At 31.1% G+C, this 23,601-nt stretch overlaps 1 protein-coding gene across 1 annotated transcript in view; it reads right to left on the reverse strand.

Annotated features, from left to right (window-relative positions):
- Positions 1–20,199, reverse strand: part of LOC130239563 (protein AHNAK2) — a 35,032-nt gene extending 14,833 nt beyond the window's left edge. Inside the window, 1 exon segment of the mRNA XM_056470821.1 lies at positions 19,951–20,199. Within this exon segment, the coding sequence (XP_056326796.1) occupies positions 19,951–20,002 (52 nt within the window). The 5' untranslated portion in view covers positions 20,003–20,199.
- Positions 20,200–23,601: the final 3,402 nt, after the last annotated feature.

Raw genomic sequence — 23,601 nt, forward strand, 5'->3', positions numbered from 1 at the left:
TTGATGAAAATTAATGTCATTAATCTATCATGTCAATACGCTGATGCCAACATTTACAGCTTTCACGACACACCCTTAATCTTAAAAAGGAAAAACAATATTACGCAAGTGTAGTCCACAATTGAAGGCACAATATGTATGATTCTTTTCATTAAAGTCTTTCGAAATTTTATGAACAGTGTTATATATTTTGCTGACTTTATACATCATCCAAAATGTTTATAATTAAAACAAATATAATTAAAAAAGCAAGTTTAATTAGTGACAAGGGTCGTGTACTATGCCGACATGCTACTGATGTCAAACATCCTCGATTTTCAATTTGGATTTGTAGAAAACAGGGAAATGCCTGTCAATACATTTTAATATGTTGTATACAGCACAGAGCAGCATTATAAAAGAAACCCTAAAATGTTCATTCATTCATACATTTATGGCTTAGTCCTTTTATTAATCCAGGGTCGCCACTGTGGAATGAACCACCAACTTATCCAGCACATGTTTCACGCAGCGGATGCCCTTCCAGCCGCAACCCATCTCTGGGAAACATCCATACACACTCACTCACACTCATACACTACGGACAATTTAGCCTTCCCAATTCACCTGTACAGCATGTCTTTGGACTGTGGGTGAAACCAGAGCACCCGGAGGAAACCCACGCAAACAATAAATATAATAAAACAGTGCTGCCTCTTCTCCATGTAATCACAACTAAAAGATCAGGTTACAGCAGCTATGAAATTAGATCTCTGTAAATTTTTCATGTTCAAAAATGTGTGTAGATAGATAGATAGATAGATAGATAGATAGATAGATAGATAGATAGATAGATAGATAGATAGATAGATAGATAGATAGATAGATAGATAGATAGATAGATAGATAGATAGATAGATAGATAGATAGATAGATAGATAGATAGATAGATAGATAGATAGATAGATCTTTTTTTTCGGTGCTTGTTTAAACTGCTTATGTAAAATGAGCTGAAACAACACAATTCTTGAGATTTTTTTGGGGACAACTTAATTGTTGTGGAACATAAATTGTGTGGAACCAGGGCCGGCCCTTACCAATTTGGCGCCCCAGGCAAGATTTCAGGCGGCGCCCTGCCGCGTCACAGTAAATTCCACTGGTAGTGTACAGTCTAATAATAAACACGTGACTTAAAGAATAAAATAAGATGAAATAACATACAGGTAAATGAAAAACCTAGAGAGACATGCATGATGTAGACCAGTGTTTCCCAACCTTGTTCCTGAAGGCACACCAACAGTACACATTTTCAACCTCTCCCTAATCAAACACACCTGAATCAACTCATCAGAACATTAGACAGACTCCAAAAGCTGAAGTTAATGGGTCAAATAAGGGAGACATCCAAAATATGTCTGTTGGTGTGCCTCCAGGAACAGGGTTGGGAAATACTGATGTAGACTATACTGTATAATACACAATGTGCTATTTCTGATATACAAATTATATTAGTAATTCATATAACAATTAAAATTTCATTATCATTACAGTGATATTTTAAGTAGTGAATGCAAAGAATGAGTAAACTTCAGTATAATATGTCATGTGGGAATACTAAGCAATGCTCTAACATTAATGATGTGCACTTTAACACTGATGTAAAGTTTTTAATAAACGCAGTTTAAACAATATGAACTGTAACACAACAAACAGCTAGGCTTACAACTATGAAAAATGAAGAGCAATTTGATCAACTATTACAAGCTGAAAAAAACGTCAGGTAACCATGTCAATGCAATTAACGTTATAACACCTGCTGAATAAATCTAATATTTACACATATGCCTGAGGAAGGAATGATGCGGTAGTTACATTACTATTACTATTTTACATAACATCTATGCCCTTCCATAACAATAGCTGACTTTAGAACTAACAGATAGCACTAGCTATTTATTGATTAGCAAACGATGTTATGCCATACCTGTCAACATTAAGATGTAAAAATATGAGACAACAATTAGATTCAAACAACAAAATACATAGCAAACATTAGAAAATATTGACACCAAAATAAAAGGTTTAGCTTTAAATCAATGCCCTATACTGAAATTAAATTAAGTTATAAAATCTTGTTCACGTTTTATTCGCTGTATTTAAATATTAATTAAAGTTATTACAGTTATTTAGTTAAGAGCAGCAAATTAATCTCTCGTTTTGTTTTGTTTGATAACAGAGGTGTCACTTTAAGAATGCACATAGGCTAATGAAAGCATTCGATTAACCATTTATGCTCATCTAAGAGAAAAATTGGTTGTGTTTAAAATAAAACATCCAGAACGCACATGCTCTTTTATATTATTAAGTGTATTTGTCTATTTAAAACAACCAAATCCTCAAAGTATCCCAAACTTTCGCTCCTCTTTAAATGGCGTGTACAGAAGCTGATCTGGGATTAGTTTATCAAACGGAGTGCGTCCATCAGTCAGCATGCATACACTGATTCACACACACACATATATACATATATACATACATATATATATATATATATATATATATATATATATATATATATATATATATATATATATATATATATATATATATACACAGAGTTTGACAAATATTGCAGCTGTTGGACAACATAATGTACATTCTAGGCTTTTTAGGTGAGAATGTAGTTGTTTAGATTGCAACTATGCAGTTTATTTATAAGGATGGTGCCTAGTTTAAATATTCATAATTTCAGAGATTCAACACGTTGGCAGCCATCAGCCTGTCATACTAAGCAGAGCAAAGACGGTTGACGCACTGCCACTAGATGGTGACAGTGCCCACCTAGGGGACAGTCCTTTGGGGAGAAAAACTAAGTTTCAAACTATAGCTGAACAAATAATTATAAAACAGGTAAGTGACATTCTGAATTGATCTCTCTCTTTTGTATTTTGTAGTGCTGTTTTATACCAAAGTAATTTGGTAGTGTTTGCTTTGGCTTTTTCAGGGTTCATTATTCTGATCTCCCGATTGCAACAGATAAATACTGGGATATCTCTGTAGACTGATGGCATTTTATGCCGTTCAGCCTTACAATCTTAAAATGTGAGCAAAATCACCTGTTTTGTCATCACTTTAGATATTACGCTAGAGAATCATTCAAATACAAGCTCTAAAGTGATGTTGGTGAAGTAGCAACGGTTACTGCTGTTATGACGGTCAGCTGCAGATGTAAATGAATGGCAAAAGAAAGTAGTTCCTCTTACAAAAGGATTTTTGAGACTCTCAATGATTTATTTATTTTATATATATATATATATATATATATATATATATATATATATATATATATATATATATATATATATATATTTATATATATACACACAATTATGCCCTCAAACTGTTGTATAAACGCAACATCACACTCGTAGCAGCCTGCGGCCTTGAGCCAACTTACGCCTCCCACCAGTGTTGATATAAAGCCATATTGCACTGCTCTTTGTGTGATATTGCTCTTATATATCTCTTAAATTTCTCTGTTTCCCCTAAAATGCATAATAGTCACAGGTTATTATGGATAAACTTTGAAATTACAAACTATTGTACCTGATCAACTATGTGTGCATGCGTGTGAAGAGTTCAGATGCAAAAGCCTCTAAGTGTCACCTGAAATTTTCTTTCAGAATTAGAATTTGACTTAGGCTCCTGTCTATAAGTTTAGCAATTTCATATTCATGGCAAATAATAATTTGTTTTCATTGCCTCAAATATATAATAACTGAACATAAACATTGGAGCCTGAGAAAAATACATATTTTAAAAGAGAATTTCAGATGGCAGTTATATATAATATAGGCTTTGTATATAATTCTGATTGTTAAATCCACCATACTTACAATTTTTCAAGCCCTGTTGAAAAAGAAGAAAAATAAATGCTTAAACTGGGTGTGTGACAGGTATGGTATGTTAGGGGTTTTGCTTAAGGGAAAAAAAAATTATCAAACTTTTTTTTTTTTGTCAAATGAGAAGGTCAAACGAATACGAGAACCCATTTATTTGCATGTATTATATACTGTTAATTGCAATGATTTTGATAGTGGCTTAGGACATCTGAAGTACACCGAAGATGCGTATAGAATATATAAGACTGGGGATGGATGGAGCATTTTCTGCATGATAAACAAGTAGAGGAGTAGCAAATCTGTGGTTTTGAAGTAATAGTGCTGATCAGCAAGTTTCAACAAGATTTCTTTTCTGGCTGCCGTTGTAGCTAAACAGGCTTAAGATGTTTTTTAGAGTTACAATAAAACACTTTAGTATCTCCCAAAAACCAACACTGCATAGAACAGGCCTAAACAAATCATTACCAGTATCATAAATATGTGGATTTCTTTTTTTATTTCTTAAAAGCCTCCAGGCTAAAATGCGTCCAGATTCCACAGTAAAATGCATGAGAATGTTTTTATTTTTTTGTTTGTCTTTAAAAAAAAAAAAAAAGCATAAGCATAAGCAGTAATAATAATAATAATCATAATTTGTAGATAATTTTCATTTTTATTAATAAATTTAAGAAATGGAAATGTTTCAATGGAACATCTAAATTATTATTTGGCAATACAATTCAAAAATCCAGTAAATAATTTTTAAAAAGTTACAGTAGGTCTCTGAAATAGTGCACACACTAAAATATATTGATATTGGTGAAAGAAAAATTGCTAAACATTTCAAATATTGCTTTATAAATTATCCTGGACCTCTGCTGGTGAGTGAGGGGAATAGCTGGGACCAAGTGGAATAATTTTTACAAAGTTAATAAATTAAAACTCTTACGTTTAAAAATGTGTCCATTGAACATTACTGGGGAAATCATTTGGAAAAGAATTAGAAAATTTACAGTAAAAGCTAATAATCTTCAGTTGTGTTTGTGTGTGTGTTAGGGCTGCACAATATATCATTTCATCATCGATATCGCAATGTGCGAGTCTGCAATAGTCACATCCCAGGCATCTGCAATGTTGTTGGAATTATAGTTGACCAGACATTACAAGTACAACATAGGGGAGTCATTTCAAATTTTACCTTTAGAGTGAAAGTTTATTATTTGCATTTGTTTTTATGGCCTGACTGCAAGGATTTGAAGCAAGCCTGAGCCATTTGGGAACAATAAATTAAACGTTTGTCGCTCAAATAATAATTGAACTTTATAAAATTACTCAAAATGATATTGGTGTTAATATTATTATTATTATTATTATTATTATTATTATTATTATTATTATTATTATTATTATTATTATTATTATTATTATTATTTTTATACAGTGATTATTTAATTTCTGCTTCTGAATACTGTTTGACTCTCCAGAAAATAATAAATAATTGTTTATTTGCATTTTTTTTCTGTTGTACTTAACTATGCTTGTCATGCTTGTTAGCATGCTTGTCAGTTTTATGCAGCTCCCCAACAGAATCATCCCATTTGATCCAAAACAATGAATTCTTTACAAGCTATTCAAGTCATCAGGTGAAATTGCATTTGTATCGCAATATATATCGCCGTGAATGAAAATATTGCAATATTAGTTTTTCCAATATCGTGCAGCCCTAGTGTGTGTGTGTGTGTGTGATTTTTGTCTTAAACTTTACATATACACACACATTTACTGAATACATTACATTAAACTTTTGCGTGTGTTAATGTTAATGAGTCCTAAATCAAAACCAAATCATGTTGCACTCATTCCTGGGCTCACATAGAAATATGCTTGCATTAAATCAGTTTCAAACCTGTTAAAGAAGCTTCAATACCAATAACATGCTAATTCACAATAAATTTTTTCTATAACATATTAAATATCATATTGCATGACGTGGAAGTACAAACACAATCAGTGTGCACAAATAGCCTTAATAAGTAGTCATTTTTACAACACAATTAAAAGTAAAATAAGCAAAAACATGATGTCTGCTGCATTTTAATTATATTAATGCAGCCATCCTCTCCAGCTAGACATTAAAGCTTAAAAATTTTAGGTGGACACCTACCTGATCTGTGGTTTGCTTGGAGAAATATATGTTTCACTGTATTTCAGATAATATTTCAGCGAGTGCACAGCAAGCATTGACAGAACTGCCTGTGGGTAGTTATTGGTTTTAGCTATGAAGATGAAGGGACCTGCCCTTTTTCTAGATTTCTAAAGATATGACACAACCCGGTTTTAGGGCTGTGGTTCTTGCTGATGCTATTGTGCTGAAAAACAAATATGAGAATGCGCAACAATGCTTGCATTCAATCACATGAGAATATAAAGAGAGGTCTTGAGATTTTATAAGCAAAGAAGTGTAGGTGTTTATGTTTATCTGTCCTCTGTGGCCAGGGAATGTTGTCTATGTTTGTTTATATTAAATTTATGTTGATGGCAGTAATTATGAAATTAGTGGATGGTGTAGAATCCACATCGACTGGTTTTTCAGTGAAAGTTAATATGGCATTCATCTGTCAGTGTGTCAGGAGGCTGATGCCCAGATTGACAGGTTACATGACACACCCGTAACCTCATTTTAGCTTAGTTTGTTTAGTTTAGTTTGTTAATTAGCTAGTTTAGTTTAGTATGTTAGTTTGGTTTTAGTTTAGTTTAGTTTGTTGGTTTATTAGCTTAGTAGTTTAGTTTGTTTGTTAGTTTAGTTAGTTAATTTCGTTGATTAGTTTAGTTTAGTTTATTAGTATAGTTTGTTTGTTAGTTTAGTTTGTTAATTTAGTTTGTTAGTTTGTTAGTTTAGTTTTGTTAGTTTGGTTTATTAGTTAGTTTATTTTGTTGTTTAGTTCGTTAGTTTATTTAGTTTGTTATTTTTATTTGTTTAGTTTATTTATTTATTTAGTTCTTTAGTTATTACTTAGTTCGTTACTTCGTTCATTAGTTAGATCATTCAGTTGTTCATTCGATTGTTCATTTATTTGTTTGTTCAAACGGTCATTCGTTAGGTAGATTGTTTGTTTCTTTGTTTCTTCGTTAATTTGTTAATTTAGTTTGTTAGTTTATTTTGTTAGTTTAGTTTGTTAGTTTTAGTTATTTTTAGTTCCTTAGATTGTTACTTTAGTTTGTTAGTTTAGTTTGTTAGTTCGTTAGTTTAGTTATCAATTTAGTTTAGTCTAGTTTGTTGGTTTATTAGCTTAGTAGTTTACTTAGTTCGTTACTTCGTTCATTAGTTAGATCATTCAGTTGTTCATTCGATTGTTCATTTATTTGTTTGTTCATACGGTCATTCGTTAGCTAGATTGTTTGTTTCTATGTTTCTTCGTTAATTTGATAGTTTAGTTTGTTAGTTTTAGTTATTTTTAGTTCCTTAGATTGTTACTTTAGTTTGTTAGTTTAGTTTATTAGTTCGTTAGTTTAGTTATCAGTTTAGTTTAGTTAAGTTTGTTAGTTTATTTAGTTTATTTTTTGTTTTAGTTTATTTATTTATTTACTTTGTTTAGCTACTTATTTCGTTCTATAGTCATTTATTTAGTTTGTTCCTTCATTAGTTAGTTCGTTAGTTAGTTAGATTCTTTGTTCATTAGTTGGTTTGTTAGTGATTTAGATCATATGTTCGTTCCTTAGTTTGTTACTTTAGTTTGTTTAGTTAGTTAGTTTGCTAGTTTAGTTAGTTATTTATTCGCTTGTTAGTTAGTTTGTTAGTTATTTACTGTATATTGTTTGTTCATTCATTTTTTTGTTAGTTTAGTTAGTTAGTTTGTTATTTAGTTAAATCATTTGTTTGTTAGTTATTTAGACCATTTATTTGTTCCTTAGTTTGTTTGTTAGTTTAGTTATTTAGTTAGTTGTTTCGTTAGTTAGTTTGTTCGTTTAGTTGGTTGGTTGGTTGTTTTTTGTGCATTAGTTTGTTCGTTTCTAAGCAAAGACGTGTAGGGTGACTTTGGGTATCTGTAAATAAAAAAAAACTTACTGTGTTGGTTTAGTTTAAATTTGAGCTGCATGAAGTAGTTATGATGGTGGTGTACAGTTGAATATGCATGTAGAATTATTAGATCTCATGCAGTTTCATGAATTGTGTTTTTATTCAGATATTTATGTGGAGCTTGCGAAGTTGTCAAACACATATAAACACAGTGTTTGCGTGTGATTCAGATTTTGTCTATGCTGTTCTGAAAAAATCCACCAACAAGAGTAGTTAGTTACACCCAAAATATTTGAGGTTACAGGGACATTTTGTCCTCCGTAAAGAAAACCACTTAGTATTTATACTGTTATGGTTTCCTGAAGATCTAAAATGCCCAAATGTTTACCATAAGAGCTGTATGTTTAAATAACTGCTCTTAGAATAAAATGAAATAATTAATTTTATCATAACAAACATATCACTTATTTAAATTCATTTATTTATCTTCCAGTGATTCCAATCCCTCATAAATTTATTGTATTTATTCTGAACAATGATGGAAACCAGTAACAATAAAAGTCCATAGTAGATCATAGGTTTTCAAAATATCTTCTTTTTTGTTCAAAAAAAAAAAAAAAGAAAGAAAGAAAGAAACTCAAACAGGTTTGAGATAAATGAAAGGTAATGATAACGGAATACAAATAATTTGGTGAACTGTACCTGTTACTGAGCTGGACATGAGTGCTACTTGAAAATTGTCAGAGAAATTTAGTGTTAAATTAGTGTTACTCCCTAATCAAATATTTGCTCATAGGTTGCTGCTGTAAAAGTGATAAGAAGTGTTTTAAGTTTCAGAAAAAACTAATATACAGAATGTAGTTTGTATGATTATCATAGATAATCCTGTTAAACTACTTCAAGTAGAGAAAGTTCATGCAACTGTATATTTACATATGGTTTTATGATGTTATGTTTACAAAGGATTATGCTTAGGTGATTTTATTTTGGTGTTTGTTAATAATCACTAATGTTAGAAACTTTTGTTTGGACTTGTGTTATAAAAATATTCATTAGCAAATGCTATGTGAATGTATTAATTTCTTAATCTTTTTTTTTTGGTGGAACAGTTGAAAGACAGCTCTTGCGTGAACACAGCTCTGCAAAGAAATAAGAACATTTAACATCATTTTTGTGCTTCGTTTAATTTAGTTTTACTTTGATTTACAAAAAAATCTATATGTATAATAATATAATGTATAATTTATTTTATATATTTATAATATAATATATATTTATTATTATAGTTAAAATAAATTACTTTTAATTATTTTTAGTATTAGTTAATTAGCAATTAGTAATAATCTGTCATTTTTAACGACTAGTAATTGCCTTTGAATGTTTTAAGGGTGTGTGATCAGTTACAGTGCTTTGACCAATCATAAATCATAGATCTTCAGAACAATGCACATAAGGATTTACCTACATAAACAAATGATATCATCAGCAATTTGTATTGGAATGTCATGCCTTTGCCTACATTTACTACAAAACACCTAAAACATGTAAGTTTATTCTATTATTTGATATTGAATGGGACGTAATGCTTTGAAAAGTACTTGATCCTGTTCAGAAATCACATTTTCAATCACAGTCCATTTTAGTCGGACCATCCTGATTTTTGCCATTTTCCTTGAACATCAACAATTCACATGTTGTTTGTAGAAGAAATGGTGAATGTATTTGAAGAATGTTTTTTTTTTTAGCAATTTGTGTGCTGTTCCTAAGTGAGCTGAAAATTTCAACATACAGTAATCAGCCTGGTCTACACACTTCTCTGAATGTTAAGACTTCCATTATACATACAACACAGATGGATACGCAAATAGTTGTATTTGAACTGAAATGCTAATGCTTTGGTTGTAGAGTTATTACGTAACGTAATTATTAATCATTGGCATTAGCCTTTTTCCTATTATTACAGATATGTCGATAGCTTTAATTGAATCCAATATCGGCTAATTAATATCAATATACGCTATTATTTACCTGGTAATCAAACCCACAACATGGGTATTTTAGCACTGTGTGAGCTATTAGCAAGAGTATTTCATAATAAAATGTTGCAGTTGCACAGGATTATTGTTAGGTGGCGACAGAAGTGAATAAAGCTGACATGCACAGCTTTATTCTACACTGCCTTGTCTGAACATTCAGAGATGTGTTGACCAGACTGGTTCTCTGTAAATTGTCGACTTGCACTTCAAAACAACATGCAAATCATATTGCATGTGACATTTTAAATATGTTTGGTTTCCATCAGAATATGTGCACAAATTGGATTTTAACTGCCAGACTGAATTTAGCAAAATTAATGTGATTATGTAGAAAATCACAAAAAATTACAGATAAAACCTGAATTTGGAAAACACCTATACAGAAGATCTATATATACACTAAAAATTTCTTGCTGCCTTCATTTTTTTAGTTGAATCAAATTAACTTGTTATCTCAACTTCAATCAATACATCAATAAAACTGACTTCAAATATTAAGTTAAACTTTGTATAACTTAAAAAGTTGCTGAGACCTGATTAACTTATAAAAATAAGTTAAAGCAAAACAAAAAAAAATGTTGTCTTGACGTCTCGTCAGTAAATGTTTTACAGTGTTTGTATGGACATACATAAAATAAAGCAAATATATAATTAAACACGTACATATTTGTTATTCCAATGGTTGAAAAAATGTAATGAAAGCAGACGTTTTTGCAATATTAAGAAATATTTGTTGATATATTTTATATGTGAACTCCAAATATGAACTTGTATGTCATACTTAAGATTTGCATATAAAATAAATCAGCTTCCAATGTGGGGATGAGGTTGTGAATTAATTGATTAATTTAAATTTTAAGATATAATAGAATTAGCAAAGTCTCTTTTTTTTGTTATTTTTTTTTTCTTTTCTTTCTTTCTTTTGTTTTTCAAGTTCATATTTAAATTACACATAAAATATGTCATAAATGCAACATATTTTGAAATATTGCAAAGATGACTGATGTATATTTGTTTCTGACTACTGGAGTTACAAATATGTACATACATGTTTAGATATAAATATTAAATATAATTATATCTGTCTATCCATCCATCTATATTTCTGTCTGTCTGTCTGTCTGTCTGTTTTTAAGTATATCTGTATATCTAGATGCTAAAATATTCTTGCTGCCTTGATTTTTTTTAAGTTGGAAAAATAATCAACTTACATCAATCAGAGTAAAAATAAAAAGTGACACTTTGTATAAAAGTGTTGAAGCCTGATTACTTATTTGTTGTCTTGATGTTTTTTCATTAAATGTTTTACAGTGTACATTAATAGAAACATAAAATAAAGAAAATATATAATTAAATATATGGATTCAAATGGTATATATATATGTAACAGTTGAAGTCAGAATTAATAGCCGCCCTGAGTTATTAGCCCCCCTGTTTATTTTTTTCCCCCAATTTTTGTCAACTCATTTCTAAATATAATAGTTTTAATAACTAATTTCTAACTTATTTATTTTATATTTGCTATAATGATAGTAAATAATATTTGACTACATATTTTTCAAGACACTTCTATACAGCTTAAAGTGATATTTAAAGGCTTAACTAGGTTAATTAGGTTAACTAAGCAGGATGGGGTAATTAGGCAAGTTAACGTATAAAGATGGTTTGTTCTATCGAAAAATCTATCGAAAAAAATATAGCTTAAAGGGGCTAATAATTTTGACCTAAAAATGGTGTTTCAAAATTAATAACAGCTTTTATTCTAACCGAAATAACACAAATAAGACTTTCTCCGGAAGAAAAAGTATTATCAGATATACTGTGAAAATTTCCTTGCTCTGTTAAACATCATTTGAGAAATATTTAAAAAAGAAAAAAGGGCTAATTATTCTGACTTCAACTGTATATATTGTAGATAGATAGATAGATAGATAGATAGATAGATAGATAGATAGATAGATAGATAGATAGATAGATAGATAGATAGATAGATAGATAGATAGATAGATAGATAGATAGATAGATAGATAGATAGATAGATAGATAGATAGGTAGATAGAAAAATAGAGATTTTTGCAATATTTAGATATATATGTTGTATATATGACATATTTTATAAGTATGAGTGAATTCCAAATATGAACTTGTATATCTAGCAAAGTCTTTGTTTTCGCATGGTTGAATTTGTAAGAATGCAATGTTAATGTAAGTCCATAACTTCTGAAGAATGCCGTGTAGTATATTTCATGTTTCAGGACATTGCAAATCGAGCTGTACAAACCCAGGGATTTCCCAGCTACTGTTTCTTTATGTTAGCACATCACCCATGACCAAGATTACGAGCATTAGAGCTTGTTTTTCTGCTCCTGTGGCCATATGGGCCCAGAAATCTGCCCCTTCAGCACACTAATATGCTTAATTAGCTGCTCAGCAACTTATAGGGAGCAGGAACATTAATGCTCAAGTGATCATAACATCATACACAGGCCTCTTTCACCGTCAAACGGGAATGACTTGTTTGTATTCAAAATATAATTGAATTTCAGGGCCGGAGAGAGAAGATGAATTGGATTTTCCTCCATATTAAGAACATGGGACCTAGGTCCCTCATGTTTCCAATCAATCACAAACATTAATTGACGCATCGATATGCCAAAGACATAACAGCTTTAGGATTAAAGCATCTTTATACAGCAAAGGTGACAGAGAAACCAAACCTGAAGTGGCACACATTTACAAAGATGTGTATTTTCTTAAACCAGAAATGCAGCGTAGTGTTTTACTCTGAATTCTGAGCAATTAAAATTTTGTTTTAGCTATGGATTATGGATGTCAATTCAATTCAAGTGTATTTGTATAGTGCTTTTCGCAATAATTATTGTTTTAAAGCAGCTTTACAATAGGTGCACACTACTGCTTTACAATCATATGGAATCAATCAATCAGAAATATTAAGGTTATTAGTTACCATAACTTTATTTGTCACTAATGGCTGCTGGTTTTCAAAATTCTTGTTTTCAATAGAGAAAATAATACTAATAATTTTTGAACATTTAGAACTACTTGTGTGTGAGAAAATGGTGAATCGAGTTTTATTTTTGGGTGAACTATCCCTTTGATAGTATTGAAAATATTCATTATTTACTTAAATGTTGCTTGGACCCCAACTTTGGACCCCAAAATGTTATTCAAGTCATACAAAAACAAATAAAATTAAAATGTACTTTTACTCACCCTCAAGTGATCTTTCCTTTGTTAAACCCCAAATAAGACATTTTGAAGAATGTAACTTGCAGCCATTGAATTTTTTATAGGAAAAATACTTTTCAAACTATCTTATTAAGTGTTCCACAAAAGAAAGAAACTCAATTGTACACTGTAAAAATGTACAGCTGTAAAATTTACAGTATTACTGCCAATTTTGGTTGCCAGTAATACTGTAAAAATTACAAGTGCACTGTAAACAAACAATTACAATTGTGGTCTAAAATTACAGCAGTTGAAATTTTTAATTTACAGTGTGGTTGTATAATTTGCCAGTAATACTGTAAAAATTCGCACTAGTACTGTAAAATTTACAAGTGTGCTGTAAAATATTATTTACAGTTGTGCTGTAAAACTAGTATTACTGCTGGCAATAATGTAAATTTTACAAAAAAAAAATACAGTGTAGAATAAATGATGACAGACATTTAATTTTGATGTAAACTATTGTTTCAAAAACTTTTAATATTTCTAATGACATAAAAAACAAGGTTAACTTTATGGAGGCACATTACTGGTTCAGATGTGATGTCTCAATACACACAAACTTTCAGGATTTGATGCTTGTTTTACCTGCTCTTCACAAACAAATACATTTTATGTAATTATGTCATAAAAAAATCATAAAGCCCTGCATAATACTTTATTTTAACGTGTCCTTGTTATATGTACTTACATGTAGTATAGCAATTATAATTAATAATGTATTATTACATGACACTAACCCTCAACTTAACCCACATTCTTATCCTAACCATATAGTAAGTGTGTAATTAATTAATATTTCTCAACTGTATAGTTAAATAAATAATTATAAAATATATAAATTATAAAATAAATAAGAGATACACTGTAACAATGACACCTTTAATAAAGTGTAACCAAACCTTGTGAATAAGAATAAGTACAAAGATTCTGCTGGTTAGCCACTGATGTTTTCTATGCTATGGCAAATTGTAAATGTAGAAGCTGTGAATCTGAGAGACTGATCCAATCTAGACATGCTGTAAAACAGTCTGCAGTTGGTCTTTTTTAATGATTCACATACCCAGTACTTATATTATACCCAGTAAATATTTGAAAAATAATATATAATAATTTTGTCTTCAACAGTATATTTCTGGATAATTTTTTGTTTTCAATTTTCAGTCCAGAATTGATACAGTTCGCATCCCTGTTTTCATCTCCTATAATGTATGATCATTTTAGTCTGAGAGCAGGCACTTAGGTCCACCTAGTTTCACCAAGGTCCAGTCAATCTAAAGCTTCTGATCATACACCCCACGATAAACATAAGCACTCTCAAATTCATCATTTATTCACTAGCAGGACATTACTGAAACACTGATAGTTGTGACTGTACTCTAAGTGCCCATAATCAATTTTTAATTCAAAAATATTTTACGACATGCGGATGCTCCAAAGACTACGTTGAATAGTTCGGACTGCTGAGCGAATCACTGGTACAACCCTTCCTACTCCCCAAGAACTGTACTTATCCAGAGCGAGCAGAAGGGCTGCCAAAATCACTCTGGACCCCTCACACCCAGCACACTGCCTCTTTGAACTTTCACCTTCTGGTCGACGCTACAGAGCACTGCGCACCAGAACAGCCCGACACAAAAACAGTTTCTTCCCTTAGGCAATCCATCTTATGAACACTTGATGATAATAATTGCGAAACCAACATCACTACTTGCCATACACTTTTATACACATATACACTTATTTAACAACACACTTTACATGCCAATTTGCACATAACAGCTGCACATATAACCTTGTATATAGTAATAAACATGTACATACACTTGTCAATCTGTATATTTGCATTCACTACTTCTATTTAAAAAAAATATATTTATTATCTGTTTTTGTCCTGTGTCTGTAATCCTGTTGCACTGTAGAAGCTCTGTCACGAAAACAAATTCCTCGTATGTGTGAACATACCTGGCAATAAAGCTCTTTCTGATTCTGATTCTCTAATATCTTAGTGCAATATGTCTCTAAAACTATGTTTTTACTATTAAAATACCTCAGTGTGCACTTTACAACATTTGTTTCATTAGTTAATGTTAGTTAAAGCAATTACTAACACTCAAAATATAACTTTTGCTGCTTGTTTAAACTATTTATCTAAAATTAACTAAAAAAAGGCCATTCTTAAGGTTTTGAGGGGACAACTTAAATCTTTGTTTATATTCAGTCCACTTAAATTTGTAAAAACATCTAGGCTAACTTAATAGATTTGTGTTGGAACAACATGAAAGAATTGTGTGGAACCCAGCATTTTTACAGTGAACCTTAACTAAGACTGAACAAGACTTGTACAGCATTTATTAATCATAGTTATAAAAAGTAGTATTTGTTAACATTAATTAACGTACGGTTAACATAAATTAAGAATGAATGACTATATTGTCATTAATGTTAACAGAGATAAAGGCTTTATTATAAATTTATTTATTCATTGTTTGTTCATGTTAGTAAATACAATGGAACCTGATTGTAAAGTGTTACCATTTTATTCTAGCATTTTCCATTTCTTGTTTATTCTGATCCACATCTCGCTCATCATGCACAGTCAGTGTGTTCTGGATATTATCCAAGTCTACGGTCCTCAAAAAGACCTTGAGTCGTGCCCACCGGCATCTGTACTGCCCTACAAAGGCAAAATACAGACATCAACAGACGAAACTATAGAACTATTTTGGATTATTGATTCATCTGCTATAGAAATGTTTTACACATTAAACATCTGAGAATAGTTGAGCCAAATTCATCTGTCACAGGCTCAATTTTTAGTAATATATACAGTTACTTAGTTTTCAATTACGTACAGCACTACAGACTGTAAAAAAAGGCAGGGTTCCACACAATTCACTCATGTTGTCCCAACACAAATTGATTAATGTTACAAATGTAAGTAGATTGAACATAAAACAATTAAGTTGTCCCCAAAAATACCTAAGTATATTGCCTGCTATTAGAAAAACAATAATAACAACAATTTGGCGATTGTATTGTCCAGCCCTAAACCCAACCACTTTCACAATATGTAAAAATTGCATAGTTATAATGTTATATACAGTAGCTAAGGTTCACCAATGCTTAATGTGGTAGAGTTTGGTCTCTACCTTAAAAAAACATATGTACTAGTTGCTAGTTGACAGTAATTGGCACAAGACTGTCTATTATGATCTTAACAAATCACATTTCAAAGTAAAATGACTGTGAAATTTTGATTCTTTTTCATTTTTCCCCAAGTGCTGTTTAACCGAGACATGAAAAACATGATGTCTGCAAAATTGTTGCAAACAAATTAAATGTGTTGAATTTAAACAAAGAAAATTCAGTCATTTTTAACTTAATTTGTTTGTTTAAATTCAGCCCAAATTAAGTGTTTACAAGGACTTAACTTAAATGAAGAGTAAATGAGCAGTTTTCCATATTTTGTGATTCGTGTTTTTATTTTTACCCATTTATTTATGCTTTTGGATCACATTACAGGACCTTGATCTTTATTCTGACAACTTTCAACCATAAAAAAGTTGGAAAAAGTGATTTTTATGAACATTTTTAATAAAGTGATAATAGTTTAATAATGATAATAGTTTAATAGTGAAAATAGTTTAATAAACTAATAGTTAATAGCTTAAACTGCATTTTTAATTACGTACAGCAGTATAAACTATAAATAAAATGCAGGGTTCCACACAATTCATCCATGTTGTTTAACAATTCATCCAACACAAACTAATTAAACAAAAATAAAACATTTAAGTGAATTAAACATAAAACAATTAAGTTGTCCACCCAAAAAATCACATTTTAAAGGGACCTATTATGCAAAATTCACTTTTATAAGAAGTTTAAACACATTTGTGTAGCAACTGTGTGTGAATATAACCAGCCTCTAATGGTAAAAATGTATTCATTTAATTTTTATAATTACACTTCATTAAAAAAAAGTTCCATTGTACATATCATCAGAATGAGAAAGCCCCGCCCATTAGTGATGATTTCTCTCTCATTAGCATAGGACATTAGTCTTGTTTTTAAATCTGCCACTAAGCTGACACACAGGCATTTGTAGCTCCGCCCTCTTTTGAAGAGATCACAATCTCATTTGAATTCAACCAAATTCACCAAAACGGCACATTTAAGATCGACGGCTAAAAGGAGCAGTTATAAAACATTATTTGTGTAAGCTAAAACATCACACACTCACTATAGGGACATCAGAGATTTATTTTACATCTTGTAAAAAGTGGCATAATAGGTCCTCTTTAAATAAGTAGTTAAATAAGTGGTAAAACTAACAGCAAAAATAATTTTTTGAGTGTAGAATCATATGGCTAGTATCTCATCCAGTATATTCCGTTAACATCTTAGTCCTATCCGATGTACCTATCTGAGTGTGACCATAATCGAATCATTTCCTCAGATTGCGTGTTAATGCAATCTCGCAAGCATTCGGTGTCATGGAAAAAGCTGCAGACTGACCCTAACATTGCTGATTCATGCCTGTAGAAAAGCAGCGCACAAGCACATTTGATTTAATTAAACCTTGTGTACGCCATTGTATATCTAGTGATTTAGCTGTCAGGGAGCTGTTGTACTGCAAGATGTATTGGCTGCTCATTGCACCCTGTAAGATTATAAAACACATCGCTGTCATCTCATTTAGGTCACTCTAAGTGTCTGTTTGTTTATCTCAAGACCTTGGAGTTCATGTGAAGGTCAAATTAAAGGAAAATGAATTGGATGAGTCGATTTAAGTTCTTTGGATAAGAGTTTACTTGGATTACAAGTAGAGAAGTCTGTTCAAAAGCTAAAAAGAGCACAACCAAATATTGAAAATGAATAGTATTATCCATTTCTCAGTGAATATAGGCAATGTATGTTGGTGCATTTAAACAGAACAGATTTATTAAACAGATCATTTATTAAAATAATATTTTAGTCACCAAACATATTTAGAAATTGAAAGATAAAACAATTCAATTCAAGCTAAATATTGGAAATATATATATATATATATATATATATATATATATATATATATATATATATATATATATATATATATATATATATATACAAAATGTTTCCATGTTTTTGCTTCTCTTGATTTTTCCTCTTTTTTTTAAATTTGTAATGAAATTTTTTTTTCTGCATATAAATTTGGCTGTACTAGTTTTTGGACCGTGATCGTATGCTGTTTTGTTAGATAAGCTCCAGATTTGGCTTCAGTACTGACTAATGTAATGTATATCCACAAATATAACAATGTATAGCTTCCTATTGAAAATATAAATTTAAAAGACAGAATTGTGAGGGTGTACTTATATATGCTGAGCACCAGGGGCGTTGCTAGTCATAAAGCTCTACTGGGGCACAGCTCCCCCTCTAAAAAATAAAAATTAATAATAACATATGTATATACTGTGTATATATATATATATATATATATATATATATATATATATATATATATATATATATATATATATATATATATATATATATATATATATATATATATATAATATAGTTGAAGTCAGAATTATTAGCCCCCCTTTGAATTGTTTTTCCTTTTTTGAATATTTCCCAAATTAAATTTTTACAGTAATTTTGATAATATTTTTTCTTCTGGTGAAAGTCTAATTTGTTTCATTTTGCGTAGAATAAAAGCAATTTCTAGTTTTTTAAAAAATATTTTAAGGTCAAAATATTAGTTTAGTAATAATTTTAAAAGTGTCCTAGATCGGTTAAACATCACTTGGGATATATTTGAAAAAGAATACAGATTTCAAAAGAGGAATAATAATTTTGTAATAAGTTATATAATCAAATAAATTCTAGAAAATTTTTAATAAATTGTATGATATTTATGTACTGATATTTTTTCAGTTATTTAATTATTTATTTCTTATTTTAAAAATGTGTGTATATATATATATATATATATATATATATATATATATATATATATATATATATATATATATATATATATATATATATATATACACACACTGTATACAAATTGTATATATAAAAAAAAATAATATATATATATATATATATATATATATATATATATATATATATATATATATATATATATATATATATATATATATATACAATTTGTATAATTAAATTTTATAAAATTGTTGTATACAGTTAATTTAAAAATGTATTTATTATTATTAAATATTTATAATTATAAAGCTTATTTTAAAACATTTAAAAGTCCTACTGACCCCAAACTTTGAGCAGTAGTGTGTTTTCAAATTAAATATCACTGAAATCTTTAAATAAATTTTAAAAAATTATAAAATAGTACTTTATTTAAATAAAAGTCCAATATGTTATACTCAAAAAAGGACCTCTTACGATTGAAACATATATCCAAATAATAAAACAATTCCTAAAATCCTGATCTCGACATTGTAAACAAAAATCCCTGCAGAAGCCGTTAATAAAATACTGCATAACTCTATTGACACGCCCACAGCCTCATAGCCACGCCCCCTTTACTGCAGACACACCCAGATCCCTCACAGTGCAGCGTCATCTCAGCAGAGAAACGCAGTGATGCTTGTCAACAAGCTCAGCACCAGTACTGTCCCACTAACACACACTTCCACAGCCCCACTGCAAGAGGTGCTGAGCGCCGAGATAAAAATAGCACAAAGCCTGCAGAGTGAGACAGAGAGAGAAACAGAGAGAGAAGCAGAGCAAAATATAGAGTGATGCCCACCCGTGGCTGATGCATGCCAGTTGGGGAATGCCAGGTGAAAACAGTCGCACATGATGGCTGTCTATCTTGTCCAGTCTTTCAATAGTGGTTCGTCCTGTTTCCTCTCTCTCCCTCTCGTCCTCCGAGGCTTTAAAAAACCTGCTGCTTCCTTTTTCCTCTCAGTCTGCAAGTCCAGATGCAGAGGACAAAATAAATTCGGTGAATGCTGATGAAGATGAAGAGAGATGTGTTGCTCCGTCCACATTAGTTTGCACTCTCTTCTCTGCTGGAATAAACTAATGCTCACTAAAACACTCTAAAGGGAGGTATGGCTGACTTGGGACGGAGGGATGTCCTAAACAATGCAAACCCCTCCTTCGGAGCATCTCACTCCACCCTCATGAAATCTTCTGGCCAATGGCTGCAGAGACGCTCCGGAGCGTCTGGGAGCTGATTGGATTAGGGTGCAAGAAAAACATTCCACCTTTATAGGCATGCGGCAGAGATGCGTAATTGGGTTTGCAGAGAGACAGAAGATGTTTTGATGTGTGCTGGGTGACAGGAGGGGAACTGAGGATACAGTCCGTCAGGTGACTTCACTGATTTGTTTAAGTGCAGCTGTTCACCTGAGCTTCCCTGATGACATTCATGAACTTCTGATGTGTGTGATTTTTTTTTGTCTGTTTGAGGTGTTTGGGGGATGTCATAGTTTTTTTTGTACATGACTCAGACGTTCTGAGGATATGGCCACTTAGTCCACTGCTAAATTATTTATTGTTTCATGTCCAAGAATAAAAAATGAGTTCTGGAAGGATAGCAGACTGTGACGTAAGCTTGAGAGCGACTGATTCGCCACGCTGACTACAGCAGTCATATTTTATGGCATTTGCAGATCTAAATCAGTTTTTTTATTCTTCATATTAGATCACAAATCCAGTATCTTCTACATCTGATAGGTGAATTGGACATTGCTGCAGTCTCCTACAACAATCTCTCATGTATCTCCTCTACACTCTTAAGAAAAATGATTTTAAACAGTAGCAAATTAGTGTTTTTTAGCTTGTAATAATATATCAGAACTCTTTTTGATGCTAAATAGAACAATTTTTATAAATAATCATGTTTTAATAGTTGTTATTTTTCATTATTTTTCATATTAATTTTGGTAATAAGATTATTACATAAGTATTGCGTGTTTATATAGTGTATTTATTGTGTATGGCCACATATTTATTGTGTATCTCCACACCATCACCAGTGTGCAGCATCCACTTCACTATACTGGGGCATTAGGACCCACACAGACCACAGGTTGAGCGCCCCTGCTGGCCTCTCTAACACCACTTTCAGCAACCTAGTTTTCCCAAGTGGTGTCCCTTTCAGGTACTAATCAGACTCAGCCCGGTTAATATTATTAAATTAATATTATTAATATTAGAATTACACTTTTTGTTTATATATATATATATATATAGTACACAGTTGCAGTCAGAATTATTAGCCCCCCTGAATTATTAGCGCCCCCTCCCCCCCCAACCCTGTTTATTTTTCCCCCAATTTCTGTTTAACGGAGAAGATTTTTTCAACACATTTCTAAACATAATAGTTTTAATAACTCATTCATAATAACTAATTTATTTTATCTTTACCATGATGACAGTAAATATTAAAAAATATTATTTGAATAGATATTTTTCAAGACACTTCTATACAGCTTAAAGTGACATTTAAAGGCTTAATTAGGTTAACTAGGCAGGTTAGGGTAATTAGGCAAGTTATTGTATAACAATGGTTTGTTCTGTAGACTATCGAAAAAATAAAATAAAATGGCTTTTAAAAAATTTAAAACTGTTTTTGTTGTAGCCGAAATAAAACAAATAAGACTTTCTCCAGAAGAAAAAATATTATCAGACATAATGTGAAAATTTCCTTGCTCTGTTAAACATCAATTGGAAATTTTTTTTAAATCAAAGGGGGGCTAATAATTCTGATTGCAACTATATATATATATATATATATATATATATATTTAGTTGCAATCAGAATTATTAGCCCCCCTTTGATTTAAAAAAAAAAATTCGGTGAGCATTGACCCATATATATATATATATCGCTGGTTCAAGCCCCGGCTGGGTCAGTTGGCATTTTTTCTTTTTTTAATTTTTACAAAATGATTTTTAACAGAGCAAAGAAATTTTCACAGTATGTCTGATATTTTTTCTTCGGAAGAAAGTCTTATTTGTTTCATTCCTAGAATAAAAGCAATTTTTTATTTTTTAAAAAACATTTTATGGTCAAAATTAATAGCCCCGTTGAGGTAGATTTTTTCGCTAGTCTACAGAACAAACCATCATTATATAATAACTTGCCTAATTACCCTAACCTGCCTAGTTAACCTAATTTACCCAGTTAAGCCTTTAAATATCACTTTAAGCTGTATAGAAGTGTCTTGAAAAATATCTAGTCAAATATTATTTACTGTCATCATGGCAAAGATAAAATAAATCAGTTATTAGAAATGAGTTATTAAAACTATTATGTTTAGAAATGTGCTAAAAAAAATCTTCTCTCCGTTAAATAAAAATTGGGGAAAAAAAATAAACAGGGGGCTAATAATTCAGGGAGGCTAATTATTCTGACTTTAACTGTAAATGCAATTAATCTTTAAGCTACATACATTATCATGTCTTGTGCCCAAATGGCTTAAATTCACTTGAAATGCTTACACAGTGACATTGCAAATCCCACGATGTGACTCGCTATTGCGGACTCGCATTGCGATATCGATGCTGAAGTGATATATTGTGCAGCCCTGGTTGGCAGGTATGGTTTACTCACTTTTTTACATCAAGTAATGGCTTATTACAGTGTAAACTGTGTTAAACCAACAAGTGGTTTCAAAGTAACCAAGCATGTGCACTGTGAATTAAGAGTATGGAGAAAGTTGTAAATGTTATCAATTCTTGTCAAGATGTAGTTTTTATCTGCCTTACACTTAATGTGAATGCTATTATTTTTATACATAACAGACATCTTACTTTGTTACAGTCAAAACAGTATGAAATTGCCTAATAAAGGATTTCATTACTATGACATTTGGGCGAGGCATTACATTGATTGTTCCTTTTTCAATCCAGTTTCCTTCTTCTGTTGAACACAAAAGAAAATATTTTGAAGACTGTTGGAAACCGCTAGCCAATGACGTCGATTTGTTGGATACCAGTTTTCGACGTTCTTCAGAATAACATTTGAAGTGTTACCATGTTTTCCTTGTATGTGTGCATGCACTCTTGTTTGTGGCTCTCCTGTCTTAAGGCCTTGAGTGTTTCATATTTAGCGCAGATGTCCATCTCTCTTTATAGGTCTGTGTCTGAGAAAGGGAGTGGCAGGATGATACTGCATTAGCCACTGGCTGCTGCCCAAGAAACTCCACACCAAAATCAATTTAGGCACTTGAGAAAAACAGAGTGTGCCCGGCCATCATCTTTGCCTGTGCTGCTTCTGCCAAGATCGCAGAGGCCTAGCATCTTCAGCCATTACGCACCACATATTCTGTGAGTTCTGAAATGGTAATTCATACTCCTCATGATTTATAGCATGCATTTGTTGCCACATCTTCAGTGCCATAGACCAAGCTCGTAGATTGGAAAGTTTTAATATGATGGGAATCAA

Source organism: Danio aesculapii, chromosome 13 (genome assembly GCF_903798145.1).
Source record: "Danio aesculapii chromosome 13, fDanAes4.1, whole genome shotgun sequence".
NCBI lineage: Eukaryota > Metazoa > Chordata > Actinopteri > Cypriniformes > Danionidae > Danio > Danio aesculapii.